The 20,195-nt window shown below is 45.4% G+C and overlaps 1 protein-coding gene across 8 annotated transcripts in view; it reads left to right on the top strand.

Annotated features, from left to right (window-relative positions):
- The window catches only part of VPS13D (vacuolar protein sorting 13 homolog D), a 257,865-nt gene that overhangs the window by 13,158 nt on the left and 224,512 nt on the right, over positions 1–20,195 (top strand). For 7 of the 8 annotated variants that reach the window (XM_030324829.1, XM_030324831.1, XM_030324832.1 and 4 more), the window contains 13 exons: positions 2,910–3,026; positions 5,534–5,638; positions 7,287–7,457; positions 7,894–7,994; positions 9,051–9,219; positions 11,847–11,948; positions 12,104–12,305; positions 13,289–13,468; positions 14,567–14,697; positions 15,540–15,615; positions 16,038–16,208; positions 17,212–17,342; positions 19,078–19,210. In XM_030324829.1, coding sequence (XP_030180689.1) covers positions 2,910–3,026; positions 5,534–5,638; positions 7,287–7,457; positions 7,894–7,994; positions 9,051–9,219; positions 11,847–11,948; positions 12,104–12,305; positions 13,289–13,468; positions 14,567–14,697; positions 15,540–15,615; positions 16,038–16,208; positions 17,212–17,342; positions 19,078–19,210 — 1,789 coding nt within the window. Of the gene's footprint in view, positions 1–2,909; positions 3,027–5,533; positions 5,639–7,286; positions 7,458–7,893; positions 7,995–9,050; positions 9,220–11,846; positions 11,949–12,103; positions 12,306–13,288; positions 13,469–14,566; positions 14,698–15,539; positions 15,616–16,037; positions 16,209–17,211; positions 17,343–19,077; positions 19,211–20,195 lie in introns of those variants that run through there. The other variant, XM_030324837.1, reaches the window with a different exon arrangement.

Genomic DNA, 20,195 nt, shown 5'->3' on the forward strand with positions numbered 1-20,195 from the left:
CGGGTCACCTGCACCTTCGTGACTGATTCTTCTAGGGCCAATCACTTAATCTCTCTGGTCTCGGTTTCTTCCTCTGTACAATGAGAGAGGTCGGATACGTGGTTTCCAGTGGGTGGCGTAGTGAATTGCGAGCAGCCCACTGAGGTGTTTCATCTCTCACTGACGTTTTTGGTGGCAGGTTGATGAGGTGGCGGGTGCTTGGGCTGCTGGCCACGTTTTCTGCTTTAATTACAATTTTGTTTTGTCTTCAAAAACTAGATCAGGGTCCACATGATGTTCATGAATGCCGTAAGAGTAAGGCTGTACTTGTTACTACATCCAGGGTTTTCTTGCATTGCCAAGGTGACAGAGGCCAAAATGGTTTCAGGGTACACCACTTCCCCCAAAAATGCAGTCTGAGGTTGTTGGTTTCACAACTGTCAGAACGTTGACAAAGAGATTGGTACATTTGAGGTGAGTGCTTTGAATTGTTTTAGGCAGTTGTATTTTTAAGTTTTTTTTAGCTTTCATTAATTTTAAATAATTCATGATTTTTATTTTTAATAATAGCTTTATTGAGATTTAGTTAACATTCCATAAACTTCATACTTAAAAAAAAAATTTTTTTTTAATGTTTGAGAGACAGAGCACGAGCAAGGAAGGGGCAGAGAGAGAGAGACAGAGAGACAGAGAGACAGAGGGAGACACAGAATCCAAAGCAGGCTCCAGGCTCTGAGCTGTCAGCACAGAGCCCGACGTGGGGCTTGAACTCACGAACCATGAGATCATGACCTGAGCTGGAGTTGGACGCTTAACTGACTGAGCCACCTAGGCGCCCCATAAAGTTCACAGACTTTTAACATGTACACTCTAGTGTTCTTTAGTGTATTTACAAAGTGCCTAGATTACCACTCTCTAATTCCAAAACACCTTCATTACCCCAAAAAGAAACTTCATGCCCACTTAGTAGCTACTCCCATTTCTCCTCTCCCTCTAGCCCCCCTCTAATCTATCTTCTTTACGGAAATTGCCTGGTTTGGACATCTCATATCCGTGTGATCGTTCATCACGTGGCCTTTTGCGTCTGGCTTCTTGCACTTGGCATAATACTTTAAGGTTCATCCGTGTTGTGGCATGTACCAGCACTTTATTCCTTTTTAAGACTGAATAAAGTGTTCCCGTGTATGGATTGTCAAAGATAAACAAAGCTGGATGTTAGTTGAAGCAGTGAAAACAGATTTTTTTCAGTAACTACTGACAGAAGTGGCAGGAGCAGAGCTCTGTTCCAGTTTGCACAGAGGTGACTAGGCCTTTGAAAGGGAGAGTGAGGTGGGATCGGTGTCGGGGGCGGGGGGGGGGGGGCGCAGGTGAAGAATTCTAAAAGGTCAGTGTCAATGTGATAAGGCCAGCTGTATCTGCTGGCTGGGCTTCTGTGCTCCCACAGAGATTGGGAGACAGGGCCTCTCCTTCCTGATGATTACATTTCAGAGGAACGGCTTTCATGTCCTTGATTGTAGGAGATACACACACATCTCATAGGGACAGAGAAAGGATTCACAATTGTCAGCCCTTCTGGGTCAATGCTTTTAAGAAAGGGAGGTCAGGGACCTATTGTCAGGCGTTGGCTGGAACAAACAGCCCTGAGCTTTTCCAGACAGGAACTCAGGAGGAGGCCGGCATGTCCCAGGCACGCAGCTTTAGGCTGCTAGAAACCTCCTCAAAGTGCAGGAGTTTGAATGGAGTATTCATACTGAGGGTTTTTGCGGTTTTCAGGCTATACTACATTGTGTTTATCTGCTTATCAGTTGATGGACGTTTGGGTTGTTTCCACTTTTTAGCTATTGTAAATAATGCTGGTATAAACATTCGTGTATGTGGTTTTGTGTGCATATATGTTTTCAGTTTTCTTAAGTACATACCTAGGAGTAGAATTGTCGAGTCATATGGTAACTCTGTGTTTAATTTCATGAGGAACTGACAGACTGTTTTCCAAAGGGGCTGTGCTGTTTTACAATTTCACCATATAACGTATGAGCTTTTTAATTTCTCCACATCCTCCTCACCACTTGTTACTGTCTATCTTTTGATAGTAACCAGACTAGTGGGTATGAGGTGGTACCTCACTGTGGTTTTGACTTGCCTTTCCTTAACGGCTAATGTTGAACATCTTTCCATGTGCTTATGGCCGCTTGTGTATCTTTTTTTGAGAAATGTCTATCCAGATCCCATTTCCATTGAAAACATTGGTTTATTTTATTTTTTTAATTATTAAAAAGTTTTTAAATTTTCTTTTCTTGAGGAAGTGTGAGCCGGGGAGAGGGGCAGAGGGGGAGAGAGACAGAATCCTAAGCAGGCTCCACATTCAGTGGAGAGCTGGACGTGGGGCTTGATCCCATGACCGTGGGATCGTGGCCTGAGCCCAAATTGAACGCTCAGTTGACTGAGCCATCCATGCTCTGGTTTATTTGTTTACTGTTGGGTGGCAAGTGTTCCTTGTGTATTTTAGTCCCTTATTAGATGTGTGATTTGCAGATATTTTCTCTCATTCTATGGGTTGTCTTTTCGCTTTCTGTTAACGATTTTTAATTCACTGAAGCAGAGTGCCTTTTCTGTAGCCCACCCGCAGGGGCAAGGGGAAGTAAACAGGTACAAAGTGTATGTGCCCTCCTGGTGTTCCTGAGTCTAGGTGCTGGGACACTGGGGCAAGATTAAGGTATCGTAGGAGAGGGCAGGCCAGTTATCTAGATCCAGTGGTATTTCTTTGAATGTTTCTTTAAGGGGTCTTCTGGAATGGTGTGTGTGCCCTAAGCATTTGTGTAAACTACCTGCTGTAGTTTACTTAAACGCTCAAGGGCAGTTTGACGTCTCCCTGTGGTATTCTACCTGCAGCACATGTCAAAGTGCATTTTCCTTTTTTCTCCCCCTTGCAGTTAAAAATTCAAGATGTCCATTTGCGCTTTGAAGATGGCGTTACCAATCCGTCCCATCCTTTTGCGTTTGGCATCTGTATTAAGAATGTGTCCATGCAGAATGCTGTGAATGAGCCTGTGAGTATGAACTGGCCCGCTAACCAGGAAGAAAGCACTGGTTTTAGGGAACTTGGGGTCCTGCCTTCATCGTTTCGTGTTCTGTAAAGGAGGCTGCGTTCTTCCTCACCAAGTTCTTGGGCGGCTGTGCGTGCCTCTTGTCTGTGCCAACAGATTAATTTACCAAAATAGGAAAATGGCTCATTTTCTCTGACCTTTTGTTACTTCGCTCATCCGTTCAACGTCGATGCGGCCCCATTTATCTTGTGCCTGAAGAAACTGAGTTCTCATACAGTGTGCACCTCTGGGGGTAAACTCTTTCTGTTTCACAGATTCAGCCATCCTCTGGGAATACTTGTCCATGCCTTCCACATCTTGAACTCCATTCTCCACCTCCTTTTGGCCTCCTGGTTCATGGGCTTTACCTGCGGGACACCTCTGTGGTGTTTTGGTGTCACAACCAAAATTATCCCATTATGTTCCATTGGCCCATTTTGCGTCCCTGAAACCAGCTTTTTCCCTTTATTCTCTAACATGTTATGGAGTATTAAAACACACGAAACTAACCTCTTTTGAGCCCTTTCCCATGCCAGGCACTTTTCTTAGTGCTTCACGTGATTAACCTCGTTGAATATTCAGTGCTCTTTACCGCACCTCTGTCAGCCTCCTCCTACACACAGCCGAAGATGCTAAGGTGCACAGCGATGGAGTGGAAGGGCCAGGTCCTGAAGCTGCGTGGCCCAGCTGCCAAGTGGGGGTTTGCAAACTGTGGACTGGAGAGCAAAGTCTCCCCACTCCCCCTTCTTGTCTGTAAAGAATTACCGGATCACTGCCACACCCGTCATTTACATATTGTGCAGGGCTGCCTTTGTGCTCTGGTGGGCAGAGTTGAGTAGTTACAACCGCAACTCCACGGTCCGTGAAGGCTTCTTCACATTTGCTCTCTGGCCCTTTGTGGAAGTTTGCCATCCCTGCTCCGGAGCGTGTGTTCTGAGCCACTGCACTGATCTCCAGAAACCCGGGCTCCTCCTTTTGCTTCTTGTTCCTCAACTTCCGTATCCATCTGCTCACAGCACCCTGCCAGTTTTCCTTGCACAAGGTCTCAAATGTGTCCCTTCCTCGTATCCTCACGGCCACTGTCTCACTTTAGGATCCTGTAAACTTTGGCCCAGGCTGATAAAATATCCTGGTGCTTCCATCCCAGGGATAAAATATCCCCTTGCTTCCATCCCAGGCCCTTGGTTCTTTCTAAACCAGTGCTTCCCAGTCTCTTCCACATCACGGCCCACATGGAAATACAATATTATTTGTACAGGGCGCTGGGGCAAATGCATGTGGCTGCTTGAGGCTGGAGGTGGTTAGGCAGATGTTTCTAAAATGTAACTGGAGCCTGTAAACTTGCTCATTTCTCGATCCACTCATGATTCTTTTTCTCTAGCACACCGAAGGGGAAAGCTCTACTTTGCAGTGTTGCCAGAGTTCTGTTTCTGAACAGAAGAGATACCTAAGCCTGGTGCATGCCTACCTCAAAACCCTCCATGGCTCCATGGCTCCTCGAGTGTGAAGTCCAGACTCCTTAGTATGGCATCCACTTCCTTTCCTTGTGTATTTGTTTCCTAGGGCTGCCTTCACAAATTACCATGAACAAAATGGCTTATAACGATAGAAATTTATTCTCTTTAATCCTGGAGGCCTGAAGTCCGGAATCAAGGTGTTTGCCGGGTCGGTTCCATCTGGAGGCTCTGTGAGAGAAACTGCCCCTCCTTGCTTCTGATGGTTAACCTCGGCGTTCCGTGGCTTGTGGATGCGTCACTCCATCCCTGCCTCTGTCGTGTGGTCTTCCTCCCCCATGTGTCTGCCTTCTCTTCTCAGAAGGGCATCGGTCATTAGATGAGGGCCCATCCTCGTCTGTTATGACCTCGTTTTAGTTTGATTACATCAGTAAAGACCCTATTTCCAAATAATGTCCCATTCACAGGTTCCAGGAGGACATGAAGTTTTGGGGGGAGGGAAACCACTTAATTAATCCAGCACACCTGGGTATTGTCAGCACTTAGCACCCCACTCCACATGTGTGTTCGTGCCTGTGTACCAGTGCTGCCCCCACATCGAGAGGACAGCGCTCCCATCACACATGTAGTCCCCATCCTCTGAAGATATCACGCCTTTCGTACGGTGGACCTTGCACTCTGACACGTGTCCCCGTCCTTCCCCCCTGCCCTGTGCTAGAAACATACCCGTCTTTTGATGCTTATTCACCCGGTGACATTTTCGCTTTTGTTTGCTTATAGCATCTTCTCTATTCTTCTGCTTTCCCTCTGCTTGATTAAAATTGTGGCATGCCTGTCTCCCTAGTTAGCTAGATTTGGAAAACCGTAAGAGCAAAACCCATGTTTTAATTCAGTTTTGTATCCCCAGCACCTTGCCAAGTGCCTGACACATGCTTCCTCAGAAGTGGTTTGTTGAATGAGTGAATGGAGTTTGTGAATGAAGAGAGTCATCTTATTTTCTTCCCTGTTTTACCCCAGGTACAGAAGTTAATGCGGAAAAAACAACTAGATGTGGCAGAGTTTAGCATCTATTGGGATGTCGATTGCACTTTATTGGGGGATTTGCCTCAGGTGGAGTTACAGGTATGACTCTGGCAGAAGGCTTTATTGGAACACAGCACTGGAGTGTGGGGTCCCTGCCACGCCGGTGTTTGTTCTCTGTGGCTGTGGTCCTCATCCCATCCCACTCTTCATCCATCGGCATCCATGCTCAAGTGGGTTTGCTTGAGGAACTTGGTATGCATGTAATTCTGAACAATATATAGTGTTTGGGGTATGTTTCACGTTTATATTGCATTGTAGATTTCTTTAAGATCGATCAAGATTGCTGTTTATATTTCTAGTTCATTGCCTCTGACCACTGCACAGTATTCCATGGTAGGCATCTAACATGTTATAGTTATCTAGTCTTTAAGCCATCACAAACTTGACCTCCAGATTTTCATTTTATTTTTTATTTATTTGTGGTTTTTTTTGACATCCAGATTTTTATTTTAATTTTTTCAGTTTATTTTGAGAGAGAGTAAGAGACAGTGAGTGAGCTGGGGAAGGACAGAGAGAGAACCCCAAGCAGGCTATGCACTGCTGGCACAGAGCCTGATGTGGGGCTTCACCCCATGAACCTTGACATTATGACCTGAGCTGAGATCAAGAGTCGGACGTTCAACAACCGTCTGGGTTGCCCAGGCAGGCGCCCCTTGACATCCAGATTTTAAGTGAATGAAGCACCAGATGTGATTTTCAAAGAAGAGCTTTCTTATATAAATGTTGAAACTTGCCCTTTGGTGGTATTCTTTTAAGAAATACTTAGAAAGTCATTAAAAACATGGGACATAAAGTATTACTGTTTGTGAAGGATAGAAAAAATTCCGAGTTTAATCTTCAGTAAAGAAATCGTAGGTGGTTTAAGTGGAATGGAGAAAAAGGACTCATGTTTCCCCTCACCCAAGGTTTTCTTTGGCTTGCATGCTGTTGTACAGAATGGCTTTGTTTTGCTAATTCAATTAAATAAGTACTGTGCATCCATACAGTAGAGCCATTTACAGCTATAAAAAATAAGAACAAAGATCTTTATGATGAATATAGAATTGTCTCTAAGAGTTAGTGTTAAGTTTACAAAATTGAGGTAAAACAGCATATGTACCATTTGTATGAGAATAGTTAAAAAGCCAGAAAATCATTGAGTTCTCTGAACATACACAGAATGCCTCTGGTGGGATACGTAAGAAACTGGTGTTATTGGTTGCTTCTGGGGAGAATAATTGGGTGGCTAGTGGATGGAGTCGGAAGGAGAGATTTCACCTTTTATTTGCCTTTCAGTTTTGAACCTTGTGAACATTTTACCTAATCAGAAATACAGATAAATTTTTAAAGAAATGCTGGAGAACTTTATGGGGTGCCTGGGTGGCTCAGTTGGTTAAGTGTCTGACTCTTGATTTCGGCCCAGGTCATGATCTCAAGGTTTGTGAGTTTGAGACTTGCGTGCTGTGAGCGAGGAGCCTGCTCGGGATTCTCCGTCTTCCTCTCTCTCTACCCCTCCCCTGCTCTCTCTTTTTGTCTCTCTCTCTCTCAAAATAAATAAACTTTAGGAGAAATGCTAGAGAGCTTTAGGTTCCCTGTTTTATCTTGATTTTGGATTCTGAGGTAATATCCCCTAGATTAGATAACTACCAGCATGTAACTTGATCCTGAAAACATTTGCTGTAATGACAGACGTTCTTGTCACACCCAGGAGGCCATGGACAAGAGCATGGAGAGTCGCGATCATCACTACATCCTGGAACCTGTGTGTGCATCTGCTCTTTTGAAGAGAAATTGCTCCAAAGAACCTCTGAGGTCGCGACACACCCCCCGTATTGAATGTGATATTCATCTGGAGACCATCCCCTTGAAACTGTCTCAGGTACTCTCTTTCTTCCCAGTGGTTTATATTCTCCCTGTTGGACTGGTAACTGGGGCGAAAGAAGCACTTTGATAGAAGGGTCTCGATACTTCACAGCCTGTAGTGGGAAAGGAAGTGCACATGAGCCCATGGCTGTCTCCTGGGGTGCAAGATCCCGCCGTGTGTTACACAGTTGGATCGGGTTGCCCTCAGGTTAGTTTTGATTTGGCGTTGAAGTGCTGAACTAAGAGTCTGAGTGACGGAGTACATCTGAATACCTCACTGTTCGCGGTCAGAGACCATTGCCACCTGATGCGGATATGTGGTCTCTAGTTTGCACTGGATTTCAGTTCAGCGGCTTGACCAATACGAATTGTTCTTGGTAGAGAGATGTCTTAACTGAGTAAACGAAACACGTCGGTTCTAACCTACTGATCTCTTAACCTCTGACGAAAAGCTGCAACACCGGCAAATCATGGAATTCCTCAAGGAGCTGGAACGGAAGGAGAGGCAGGTGAAGTTCCGAAAGTGGAAACCCAGAGTGGCTGTATCGGAGAAGTAAGGACCTATCAATTACATGTTGTACGTGACATGCGTGTTACAGACTGCTTTTTTGTTTGAGGAGATGAGGAGCTAAAAACACGGTCGATTTTTCTGGCTGTTCCCATGCCATTTCTGTTGTTGATCTACGCTGGTGTTGTTGTCATACATGTAGTTGGTGTCGTGGGTTTACTGTCAGATGGAGTGCGGTGGAGTTAAGATCCTCTGCGCCTCGCTGAGCAAGTAGGCTGGTGTTGCTCGGGTGGGGTCTGACTGTGTAGGAAACACTTTGTAGTGGTCTTTGAACCTTCCTGCCTCTGTCTGTTCTCCCGTGTTGTTAGGGCAGCATTTATGTAGTGCACTTTCTAACTTCTGTGGCAAAAAGGAGTCTTTTCCTGTTGTAGTGGTAAACGTGACCAGTCCAATATATTAAAATTTAAAAAAAATTTTTTTTTTTTTAGCTTTGTTCATTTTTGAGAGACAGAGCACGAGCAGGGTAGGGGCAGAGAGAGAGGGAGACACAGAATCCGAAGCAGGCTCCAGGCTCTGAGCTGTCAGCACAGAGCCCGATGCGGGGCTTGAACCCACGAACCGTGAGATCGTGACCTGAGCCAAAGTCGGACGCTCAACCGACTGCGCCACCCAGACGCCCCTAAAACTTTTAAAAGATCCCGTGTATTTCCATGTCTTTCCTGAAGTGTGCCATATAAACTCTTTAGTATCCAAATCCTTGCTGATCATCTTAAGATGGTCTTTACCTTGCGGTCACCAGTTGATTATCTGTCAGTGGATGGGACTTACGTTATGGGTAATTGAGACCAATCGAGTATTATATTACAATTGATGTGTGGGTTGAGAATCTATTCTTTGATGTTCTTTGTCAGCAGATGGACTTTCGCCACATGTTGGGTTTAGCCTAATGTTAAAATGAGCTGCAGGCATAAAGTGCTGGCTGAGGAGAGAACAGAGATTTCAGAAGAGGAAGGAATAAGATTATGTGGATTGCCCTGGGTTGATGGCATTTTAGTTGCTTTTATTGTAAGAAGTAATTAACATTGTTATGCAACACCTCAGCTGCCGAGAATGGTGGTATTTTGCTTTGAATGCTAACCTGAATGAGATCAGAGAGGAGAGGAAGCGCTGTACCTGGGACTTCTTGTTACACCGCGCCCGCGACGCTGTGTCTTACACCGACAAATACTTCAGCAAGCTGAAAGGAGGCTTGCTGCCTGCGGACGACAAGGTGAGGGGGCTGTTGTCCTGCATGTCCTGTCTTCATTCAGAGGATAAAAACATCTCTCAAAAGCTGAAGAGAATGGAATCTTTGAGGAAATAGAGTCCCTGGCAAACGACTGTAATTTTAGAGGGAGGGTAGAGTTGGTTTTACTAGGTGAAAACTTCTTGGAAGGCCATGGCCCTGCCTTGGCCAGAAACATCCTCCACCTTCTGTTGCTGGAGGAGAGCCAGACCACGGTGGGGGAGGAATAAAGGTGGCCATGGTCCTGCCACACCTTTGTGTCACTCCCCTCCTCCCCTGGCTGCCTGTGTAGGACCCATCTCATCACCTGTGTCTCTTCAAAGCCTGGTCCTCATCAGTATTCTTTTCCTCCAGAGTCTCTGACTAATCCCTGTAGACTTTGGCCTATATTTTCCCCAATCCCAGTTGACTTCATTGACCTTAGGTTTTTTGAGGTAGAGGTTAGGTGGAGGGGGTGAAGTAGGAGGTGAAGGCAAGGTCACCGTAGGGCTGGACGCCCTTAGAACCACTGTCCCTGGAGTCCTGGCATGGGACTCCACTCCACTGCTTTAGTCTGTCTGCCTCTGTGTCCTTGGGGAAGGGAGTGGGGATTGTTCTGTTCCTCGATTTGTCTTGGGTTTATGAGCAGCAGTTTTTGCGATAGCAATGTAGACCATGTCCAGTATTTTGGCACAGGTACTGTGTCTTAATGAACTGTTCTTTAGTAAACACTTCCAAGTTTCCCTTCAGCACCCGTCTCAGTCAGCTCGGACTGCTATCACTAAATGCCACAGACCGAGGGCCTTAAACAGCAGCTGTGTATCTCACAGTTCCGGAGGCTGCGAAGCCCAAGATCAAGGTGCCAAGGTGCCAGCAGGGCTGGGTTCTGGCAAGAGTCTCCTTGGGACTTGTAGACAGTTGCCTTCTCACTGTGTGCTCACGTGGCCTTTCTTGGGTGGAGAGAGATCTGTCTTCCTTTTCCTATAAGGGCACTAAACCGAATTATCTTCCAAAGGCCCCACCTTCAAATCCCATCACACTGGGGGTTATGTCTCCCAACATTTGAATTTTGGGGGTCGCAAACATTCAGCCCGTAACAGCAACCCAGTGTGTGGTCACCAGTGGCAGTGCTGAGCCACTTGGTGCTCTGTGTCTCCTCCGGCTCCCTGAGGTGTGACCCACTCACTTGGTTAATGCCTTTTCCACCAGAGTCAGGCACGGTTACTGACATAGGAACCTTATGAAAAGGTTGGAATAAACCAGACATTTCGTTTTGGATGGTTTTCTTAAAGGCACAGGCAAAGACATGGAGGGAGAGAGAAGTATAAACTCACAGTGAGGGGAGAAAGTAAACATAATGTCCTTTTTCTTTAAAAAAAATTTTTTTTTAAATGTTTATTTATTTTTGAGAGAGAGAGAGACAGAGCATGAGTGGGGAAGGGGCAGAGAAAGAGGGAGACACAGACCCCAAAGCAGGCTCCAGGCTCTGAGCTGTCAATACAGAGCCCGATGCAGGGCTCAAACTCATGAACTGCAAGATCATGCCCCGAGCCGAAGTTGGACTCCATCCAGGCGCCTCTTAATCTTCTTTTTATTGATGTTAGGGTGTAAGAAACAGTTTAGGACAGTTAATTCTACTTTCTTTTTTATCTTTGTACGTAGCTGGCCACCACTGTTCTTTCCTAACTGGCAGGAAGCACGTTAAGATGAGCACGTCCTTGCTGATGTCCCACATGACACGTACAGGAACTGTTTACACCGCACACTTATGGTGTAAACGTGGTCCTCAGTTTCCTCATCTGAAGTGGGAGGGATACCAAATAGCCCCCTACTTTGAGTAACGGAGGTCACGCGCATGAAAACACTTTGGCGCCTCTGTCGGGACCGTGCACGCGGTAGTGTAGCAGCACCTACACTTCAGTTACTCCTTTTCTTTCTTTTCTTTTTTTAATTTTTTTTAATGTTTATTTATATTTGAGAGAGAAAGAGACAGAGTACAGCTGGAGAGGGGCAGAGAGATGGAGACAGAATCTGAAGCAGGCTGCAGGCTCTGAGCTGTCAGCAAAGAGCCTGACGCGGGGCTCGAACTCACAAGCAGTGAGATCATGACCTGAGCCGAAGTTGGACGCCCAACTAACTGAGCCACCCAGGCGCCCCTCTTTTTTTTTTTTTTTTTTAAAGTTTATTTATTTTGAGAGAGAGAGGAGGGGAGGGGCAGAGAGAGTGAGAGAGAGAGAGAGAGAGAGAGAGAGAGAGAGACGATCCCAAACAGGCTCAGCACTGTCAGCACCAGTGTAGGGCTTGAACTCACTAATCCAGAGATCATGACCTGAGCCAGAATCAAGAGTTGGACGCTCAACTGACTGAGCCACCCAGGCGCCCCCAGTTACTAATTTTCAACCAAGCACTGTTCTCTGCTCCTTCTGTATTTGCTGTTAGTCCCCGGAGACCAAATAAAATCTATTGCATTGTGTGTGGAAAAGCTGAAACTATTCATCTTCATTGTTCCTTGGTTTTAAGTGGGAATGTTGGGCCCAGATAGATTCCCTCACAGTACTTGTGGTCAGTGAAGGTGTCCAGTTTCTCTGGAGCTATAAGACCCATTTTGTTGGTTTTGTTTTAACCCAAAACAGGAGGAAATGTGTCGGATTGAAGAGGAACAGAGCTTTGAGGAGTTGAAGATTTTGCGTGAACTGGTTCACGAACGATTTCACAAACAAGAAGAATTGGCAGAGGTAAGAAATCCTCTGTGAGAAGATGTGTTCAGAGCCAACGCGCTCAGAATGCTTCAGTTTTGGTGTGCTCCTCTGGGGGCGAAGAATAGTCAGTGGCGCATGACCTCTTGTTCCTGTCTTGGGGACTCATGTTTGCTCATTTCTGGTTGACACAGAGCCTACGAGAGCCTCAATCTGATTCTCCAGGCGACTCTCCTGGGGACCCAGAGCCCAGCGGAGGCAGCCGGATGCTGCAGTACCTGCAGTCCTGGTTTCCTGGCTGGGGAGGCTGGTACGGGCAGCAGAGCCCTGAGGGGAGAGCGGTCGAGGGTCTTTCAGCAGAACAGCATGAACAGTGGAACCCCGAGGAGATCCTAGGTAAGGGGGAGCTGGCCCTCACTTCCCTGCCCTGGCCCAGTTGCTAAGGGAGACACTTGGTTCATCAGAATTCGTCTGTTATTTGTGCAATGGCCCATGGTGTTTTTCAAATGAAAAAAGTAGACATTTGGGGCCCCTGGGTGGCTGAGTTGGTCAAGCGTCTGACTTCGAGGTCATGATCTTGCGGTCCGTGAGTTCGAGCCCCGCGTCAGGCTCTGTGCTGACAGCGCAGAGCCTGGAACCTGCTTTGGATTCTATGTCTCCCTCTCTCTCTGCCCTCTCTCCCTCCCTCCCTCCGTCTCTCTCTCTCTTTCTCTCTCTCAAAAATTAACATTAAAAAAATTGGCATTTGTAAAATGGTTTGTGTCATGTTCACAGATTCAGATGGAGGAAATTTTGAGAGATACTTCGTCTGCAACTTTGTTACTAAATTTGAATAATTAGCACAGTTTCAGGTAGATCTGAGGGGTCATGATTGTAGGAGAACTGAGCAAGTTCAAAAGGTTTAAGCTCTGAAGCTTGAATATCGGTCCAGGGCTGCTCTTTAGACCCACGCTGTCCGTTTTGGTAGCCGTGGTCACAGATGGCTATTTAGGTTTAAATTAATTAAAATTGAGAAGAATTCTTTTCTGTTTCAAGCCACGTTAGCCGCGGTGCTCGAAGGCACTTGCGGTTGGCGGCTCCTGTGCTGGACGGCACGGACGTGGAACATGTCACTGTGTTGGGCGTGCTGTGTTGCTGATGTCGTACTTTGTCATGAATCTTAATATCCTTCCTTGTTTGAGAATAAGTTGATGAGATCTCTTGTAAAATAGTTAGGATCGTTTTACGTCAGGAATGAAACAGTTACCCATGACTTTGGGGTTCTTCCTGAAAAAAGGGGGAGATAGTTCAATAATGTCATCATAACTTTGGTAGCGTGCCTGGTGGTGCCATTTTAATTGTCCTGTTTCCCCCTAAAGTCTTTTCTTCCTCACGCTCAGGCACTGAGGAGTTTTTTGACCCCACTGCCGACGCCTCCTGTGTGAACACGTATACGAAGCGGGACCACATCTTTGCCAGACTGAACTTGCAGCTACAGCGGGGCACTGTGACCTTGCTGCACCAGGAGCCGGGCGCCCTGCAGACGCAGGAGAGCGCGTTTATGCAGCTCGAGTTTTCAGGTGCTGCCCCCAGGGAACCGCCTGATGCTGTTTCTCTCCCCTGGCACCAGGGTCCACTGGAGTCTCCTTATTCGTGGTGGTTATGTTCTAGAAAGTTGGGGTGAGCACTGAATGATTGACTGCTGAGTCAGTGCCACTAGGGGGCGTACGAGGTTAGGTGCCTGCCAGCCTCTGGTCAGAACATCCACCAAGGGATCGGTACAGAACCTTGTTTCTTGTGTGTCTGTGTTTAAAGACACTTATTTAACATGTGTCGTTGAGACATTAATACTGAGCTCGTGGCCAGCAGCACCGTAACTCGTGCCTGAGTGAAGCTCGTCTACCGTAAGGCACAGCGCTTCACTATGCTTGGGGGCCATTTTAAATGGTGAAATCACCAACAGAAAGCACAAAGATGCAAAAAACTTGGCACTAAATAGACCACGAGAGAGGCTCTTGTGTGTGGTGTGAACCAAGCCTAGCCAGGAAGGCAGAGCAGTGCTGCCTGCTTCGGCCTCGGCCGCGAGCAGGCACGTCAGTGGACTCAGGTTTCTTTCTGCTCTGCGCGTGTCCTGAGAAGCACAGTGAAGGTTGATCTCGGGTTATAAATAAATTTTAGTGAGTAGGTGAATTCACAAAACTGGAACCCATGAATAACGAGGATTGACCATGTTTGACCTGCTGTTGTGACTTTGAATTAAAGGTGTATAAATGTGCAGGCGTTGGTTTTTCACATCTCACCAATATTTTTATTTTGGTCCATAAGATAGGCACATATCTCAGTAATATAAAGGTGACTGATCAGCAGTTTGTTTGACTTTATAATCTTGAGAGCTGAGATTTCATAAACGTAGTGTGAACTAGCAGATTGCTTGAACTTCATTGTAATATGCTCTGTTTAGAATTCATGCTGTTAGGCAACTTCTCATATTCCTTATGTGTTCATGTAGAGAGATTTATATGCACCTATCGATATATAAATAGGATTTTTTGTTCTGTTTTTGAGGCAAAAGACTCCATGATACTTAATTGTCCTCTGCAAAATATTGTATCTCATACTTGTAAAGTGCTTTGGGGTGTCATGGCATAGTATTAGCTCTTACATTTATTTTTTTGTAGACGTGAAACTACTAGCAGAGTCTCTTCCTCGAAGAAATTCCTCCTTGCTCTCAGTCCGGTTGGGTGGACTGTTTCTTCGAGACCTGGCCACAGAAGGAACCGTGTTTCCCCTTCTGGTGTTCCCTAATTCAGTACGTACAGCGGTAGGACGGCTGCTTCGTGCAGGGGGTGGTGAACTATGGTCTGTGTTAGGCCAGCCATAAGTAATATTAACTCGCTTCATTTGGTCATCTTGAGAAGGGTGGGCTGATGAAAAACAACCTGGAATTCAGTAAGCTGTTTGAATTTGTCAGACAATGGATATTGGATATTGGAGGGATTTACGGCAGCGCCTTTCTCCTCTTCTGTGCCGTAACTGCCGTGGAATAGTTTGCTCTGTTTTGGAAGAGATTGCCATAAGCACCATTATTTTCTGCATTACGAAGTCAATGGTTCCATCTCTGTCTGGAATTCATTTTCATGCCTTCTGATCATTGGTCACTGATGGGAAGTCTCTTCTTTTGCGGAGTTCCAAGAGAACGACTTCAAGTTATCTCTATATGTATAATTTTGTATACTCAGTATACTTTTTTAATTAGATCTTTGATCTTACTAAGTTGGCACAGATGCGTCACAGTAGTTGAGTATTTAGCCACTTGCCCTGTCTGTGATTTTTTTCAGGGGGTGATTGTAGAGAGGGTGGGAGTGCAAAGTGCAAGTCTAAGGAAGTTATGTACCTACTTCATACTCATTTAGCAATCATTCATTCAACACACTGACTGCAGAGTAGCATGCTTGCTGTCCATTTTAGGTTGGAAAAAGGCACAGACCTGGGAGATCAGTCTGGAAGTCCTCTGTATTCTGATGTCAGATGAGTTTGGATTTGGTTGTGCTAAGCGAGAGTGATGTCAAGGGGCAGAGCTCAAGCAAGTGTGTGCACGGCAGATTGTCCCCGCTCACCTGACATTTATGCATTTTGTGTATGTTTTAATAGCAAAAAGAAGTTGGCAGAGTCTCACAGTCTTTTGGTCTCCAGACAACATCCGCAGACAGAAGTGATCAGAATCCTGGTAATTTGTCATCTGTTCTTAAAACTAATCTTTAAAAATGTGGTGATTATGGGTCGGTAGTCTTGGTCAGTCGTAAGAGGGAGTGTGTCCTGTTTTGTCCCAGTGGTTTGTTGTGTGCGTCTGTGTTCGTCTTGGAGACCATGTTCTCTGTTAACCCGTGTGTGACTGGGGTAAACTCGCAGGGCTTCTCGAGCCTAGGTTTCCATAATGGGAGTGATTGCAATAGCCCACTCTTGAGGATTCTTGTTGAAAGTTAGAATGCATCCTTATTAGAGTCTCTGTTTTGTAAAATTTTCATAAAAGAGAACTAGTTGGAACATAATTTAGAAAATGTCTTTTTCCCAGAATTCCTTATGGGTTATCAAGAATAAGGTGATTGTTTTTGTTGTGTTCCATTTTCTTTCTCTGGTTCTTCCCTTCAGCTGCGGACCCAGATGACCCAGTTTTTGAGATGCTGTATGAGAGAAATCCAGTGCACAGCCATTTTGAGAGGCGGCTGAATGTCAGCACGAGGCCCTTGAACATCATATACAATCCCCAGGCTATTAAAAAAGTAGCAGACTTTTTCTACAAGGGAAAGGTTCATACCTCAGGTTAACTTTTTTGTTTGTTTGATCTTCTGTTACTTTCTAAAGACCTTTCTTGTGTCATTTTTAGTGCTTTGGACAAGGGTTATTGTAAACCGAAGTGACCTGGTAGTGGCAGGAAAGGCCTGGAGAGAAAACGGATGGGGTTGTCCTTAGTTATGGGATTAAAGTAGATGTCCTTGGAAAGTTACTTTTCCAAAAGGAATCAATATCTTTAAATATTTTTTTCTTTGCTTCCATTTTGCATATTTTAAAAAATGCTTTCCATTCCATGCGGGTGGTGGTTTCCTTGGCTACCCAGGATATTTTAGGCCAGTGAACTGAGGAGGAATGCTCAAGGATTTCCCTGTAGATGGCGGGGTCGGTGGTCTGTTTCCCCTGCCCGGTGCAGCGTTCAATACTGAGTTCATCCGTGCACTGTTCTTTATCATCACGGCTTTATTCATGCTTCCCTTGGTTTCCAAAAGAGATTTGAGATCGCAGAAACAGAAAAAGCACTTTTGTTGACAGGGAGGTTGATAAAACAATAGTCCTTTCCTAAGTGTATCCCCTCTCCCTCCTTATAACAACGGAGCTATTTTAGTTTTCGGTCCAGTTTCTGAGTCTGTGTGTAAGCAACAGCCGTAAATGTCTTGGCTTTATTGCTCTGGCACCGATAGAAGATAGAAGGCACTTCCTTCCAAATTAAATTTTCTCTTTTAATGTAACGTTATGCTCTCAAGATTTACAATAGTCTGGGATCGTTCAGAAAATGGTTTAAGGAATTCTAGTGACTGAGTTGCCCTTCCCTCATGTACTGCCTTTCTCCCTCAGGCCGTGCCCCCGTTTTTGCCTCGTCCCTGTTTTTGTATGTAGTGGCAGGGCAAGTGGAAGTCAGGAGAGGCTCTCGTACAGACAGGTTTTTAACCTTGCTGGAAATTCTTGGTGAGAACAGACGTTGCAGCTGTCTTTTCCCACCCAGCTGTTTGAAAGTTCTCCCTCTGCTGTCTGTGTGTCTCTAATCTTGCAGGGTTTGGTTATCAGTCTGAACTTGAGCTGAGAGTGGCAGAAACTGCCCGAAGACAGTATAACAGGCTGAAGATGCAGACCAAGGCGGAAATCCGACAGACTCTCGATCGTCTGCTAGTGGGTGATTTCATCGTAAGTGGGGAGAGCAGAAGGGGAAGGCACTCTTTCCGTCAAGTTCTTTACCTGCTCGAGTTTCAACCACAATGATTAACTAAAAATGTGAAATCCTTTTTGACTAGCAAAAAATAAAATCTCATGTCTTTTACAGTCAGGGTTTCATGAATAAAAACAAGTGACTGGGACTAGACCATGTTTCTTTCTTGTATCAGTCTTGGAACACTCTTAGGACTTGTTCTTGTTCCATTTTCTAGACCTGATATATTATCAGTGTTTCACTGAAGACCATCCCCCTTCACTTACTTTTTTTTAATTTTTTTAAGTTTATTTATTTTTCAGAGAGACAGAGCAAGTGGGAGAGGGTCAGAGAGAGGGAGAGACAGAATCCCAAGCAGGCTCCACGCTGTCAGCAGCGGAGTCCAATGTGGGGCTCAAACCCACAAACTGCAAGAGCTGAGATCAACAGTTGGACGCTTAACCGACTGAGCCACCCAGGCGGCCCAGCCCCTTCAGTTACTATTATCAGAAGAAAGACAACTGCAGTGGTGGCCCGGTTTTGATTCCAGGGTGAGATAGTTACTTTGTGTTGCTAAGTGACCAGCTGACACAAGGATGCCTAGATCGGGAGAACTGAGAGACACCTTAAGAAAACACCTTAACCGTCCAGCGGTACTCAGTTCCTGGGCCGGTGGCAGGGAAGTGCACTGCTCAGATGCCACAGTAGGTCGGGCCGGTAGAGCCTGGCTCCCTCGGGAGGGCAGAGCCCCTGTCCTCGTAAGGGATAGCAGGAAGGTTCCGTGTCACCCGGTGGCAGTGTGTTCTCTGGCAGGGAGAATTAGTCCTGTTTCTTGTTTTTGTGTGTGCGTGTTTCAACACAAATTGCAACAATTAGTATCCATTGGTTCTCTTAGTCAAAGAGGGTTCTTTTTGAAAACATTTATGTAAATTAGCTTTTTACTACATACAAAATATTTGAGGCTGATTTTGGTTGCAGAGAAGAAAAGTGAATAGACTCATGACTTGTTACGTTTTTTTATTTTTATTAATATTTATTTACTTTAAAGGTTTATTTATTTTGAGGGGGGGAAGAGAGAGAACAGGGGAGGGACAGAATAAGAGGGGGAGGGGGAGAGAGAGAGAGAGAGAGAGAGAGAGAGAAAGAGAAAGAGAGAAAGAGAATCCCAAGCAGGCTCCACACTGTCAGCGCAGAGACCGACATGGGGCTCGAACCCACGAACTGTGAGATCATGACCTGAGCCGAAGTCAGACACCTAACAGACTGAGCCGCTCAGGCGCCCCTTTTTCCTCCCACGTTAAACGTTTGCCTGTGATAATGGCTCAAATCCTTACGCATTTGGATCTCCTTTTGTCTTGTGTGTTTTTTTTTTTTTAAGTTTATTTATTTTGAGAGAGGGAGAGCACATGAGGGAGGGGAGAGAGAGAAGGGGGGGGGGGCGGAAAGAGGAGAATCCCAAGCAGGCTCCACACTGTCAGTACAGTTCAGCGGGATTTGAACTCACCGACTGAGATCATGACCTGAGCTGAAATCAAGAGTCAGATGTTTAACTGACTGAGCCACCCAGGTGCCCCTGGATCTACTTTTGTTTTAAACTTTTTGCTCTAATACCTTGAAGTCACTCCGTACCCTGGGTGTGGCTTTCAGAAAGGCTTGAGCCCCAGCTGATAAAGCTGTTCAGTTTTTGTAGTTGTGTTATAAATTATTTATTTGCAGTTTATTTTACTTCTACAGGAAGAAAGTAAAAGGTGGACCGTGCGACTAGATATTTCAGCCCCTCAGGTGATATTTCCTGATGATTTCAAATTCAAGAATCCCGTGTTAGTTGTCGTGGATCTAGGGAGAATGCTGTTGACAAATTCCCAAGGTATGTGTGAACACGAAGTAATAAAAACATCACCTTGCATAAATTGATCGGTCTGTTCTTAGCCAAGTAAAGTTTTAAAAAGGTTTTTTATGACATTTTAACTCCAGAGTTCAGTTGTTACTTTTTTTGATAATAGCTGTATTGGGATACGTTTTATTTATTTATTTATTTATTTAAAAAAAAAATTTTTTTTTTTAACGTTTATTTTTGGGACAGAGAGAGACAGAGCATGAACGGGGGAGGGGCAGAGAGAGAGGGAGACACAGAATCGGAAACAGGCTCCAGGCTCTGAGCCGTCAGCCCAGAGCCCGACGCGGGGCTCGAACCCACGGACCGCGAGATCGTGACCTGGCTGAAGTCGGACGCTTAACCGACTGCCCCACCCAGGCGCCTATTGGGATACGTTTTAAGATGGACAGTGCAGTTGTTATTGGGATATTGACAGAATCATGCCTTTCACTGCTTTATCTAATCTGGATCGTTTTCATCATCCAATGAAGAAATTGTAGACCCATCCCCTGTCACTCTGTATTATCCCCTCTCCCAGGCCCTGCCAGCCATTAACCTTTCTATCTGCGGATTTGACTCTTCTGAACATTTCATATGAATACAGTCATGCAGTATGTGGCCTTTTATGTCTAACTTTTTTCACTTAGCGTGCTGTTTTCAAGATTTATCTGTGGTGAAGATTCTACCTCATTCCTATTTGTGCCTGAATAATATTCCTTTGGGTGAATATGCCACGTTTTGTTCATGCGTTCATCAACTCGTGGACATTTGGGTTGTGTCTGCTGTGAACGTTCATGTACAGGCTTTTATGTACACATATTTTCAAACTCTTGGGTGTATTTCAGTGTGGAATTGCTGGGTCACATGGTGACCTTCATGTTTAACATTTTGAAGAATTGCCAGACTGTTTTCCAAAAGGCAGCACCAATTTACTATCTTACCAGCGATGTATGAGGGTTTCGATTTCTCTCCGTCC

Source organism: Lynx canadensis, chromosome C1 (assembly GCF_007474595.2).
Source record: "Lynx canadensis isolate LIC74 chromosome C1, mLynCan4.pri.v2, whole genome shotgun sequence".
In the NCBI taxonomy this organism is placed as follows: domain Eukaryota; kingdom Metazoa; phylum Chordata; class Mammalia; order Carnivora; family Felidae; genus Lynx; species Lynx canadensis.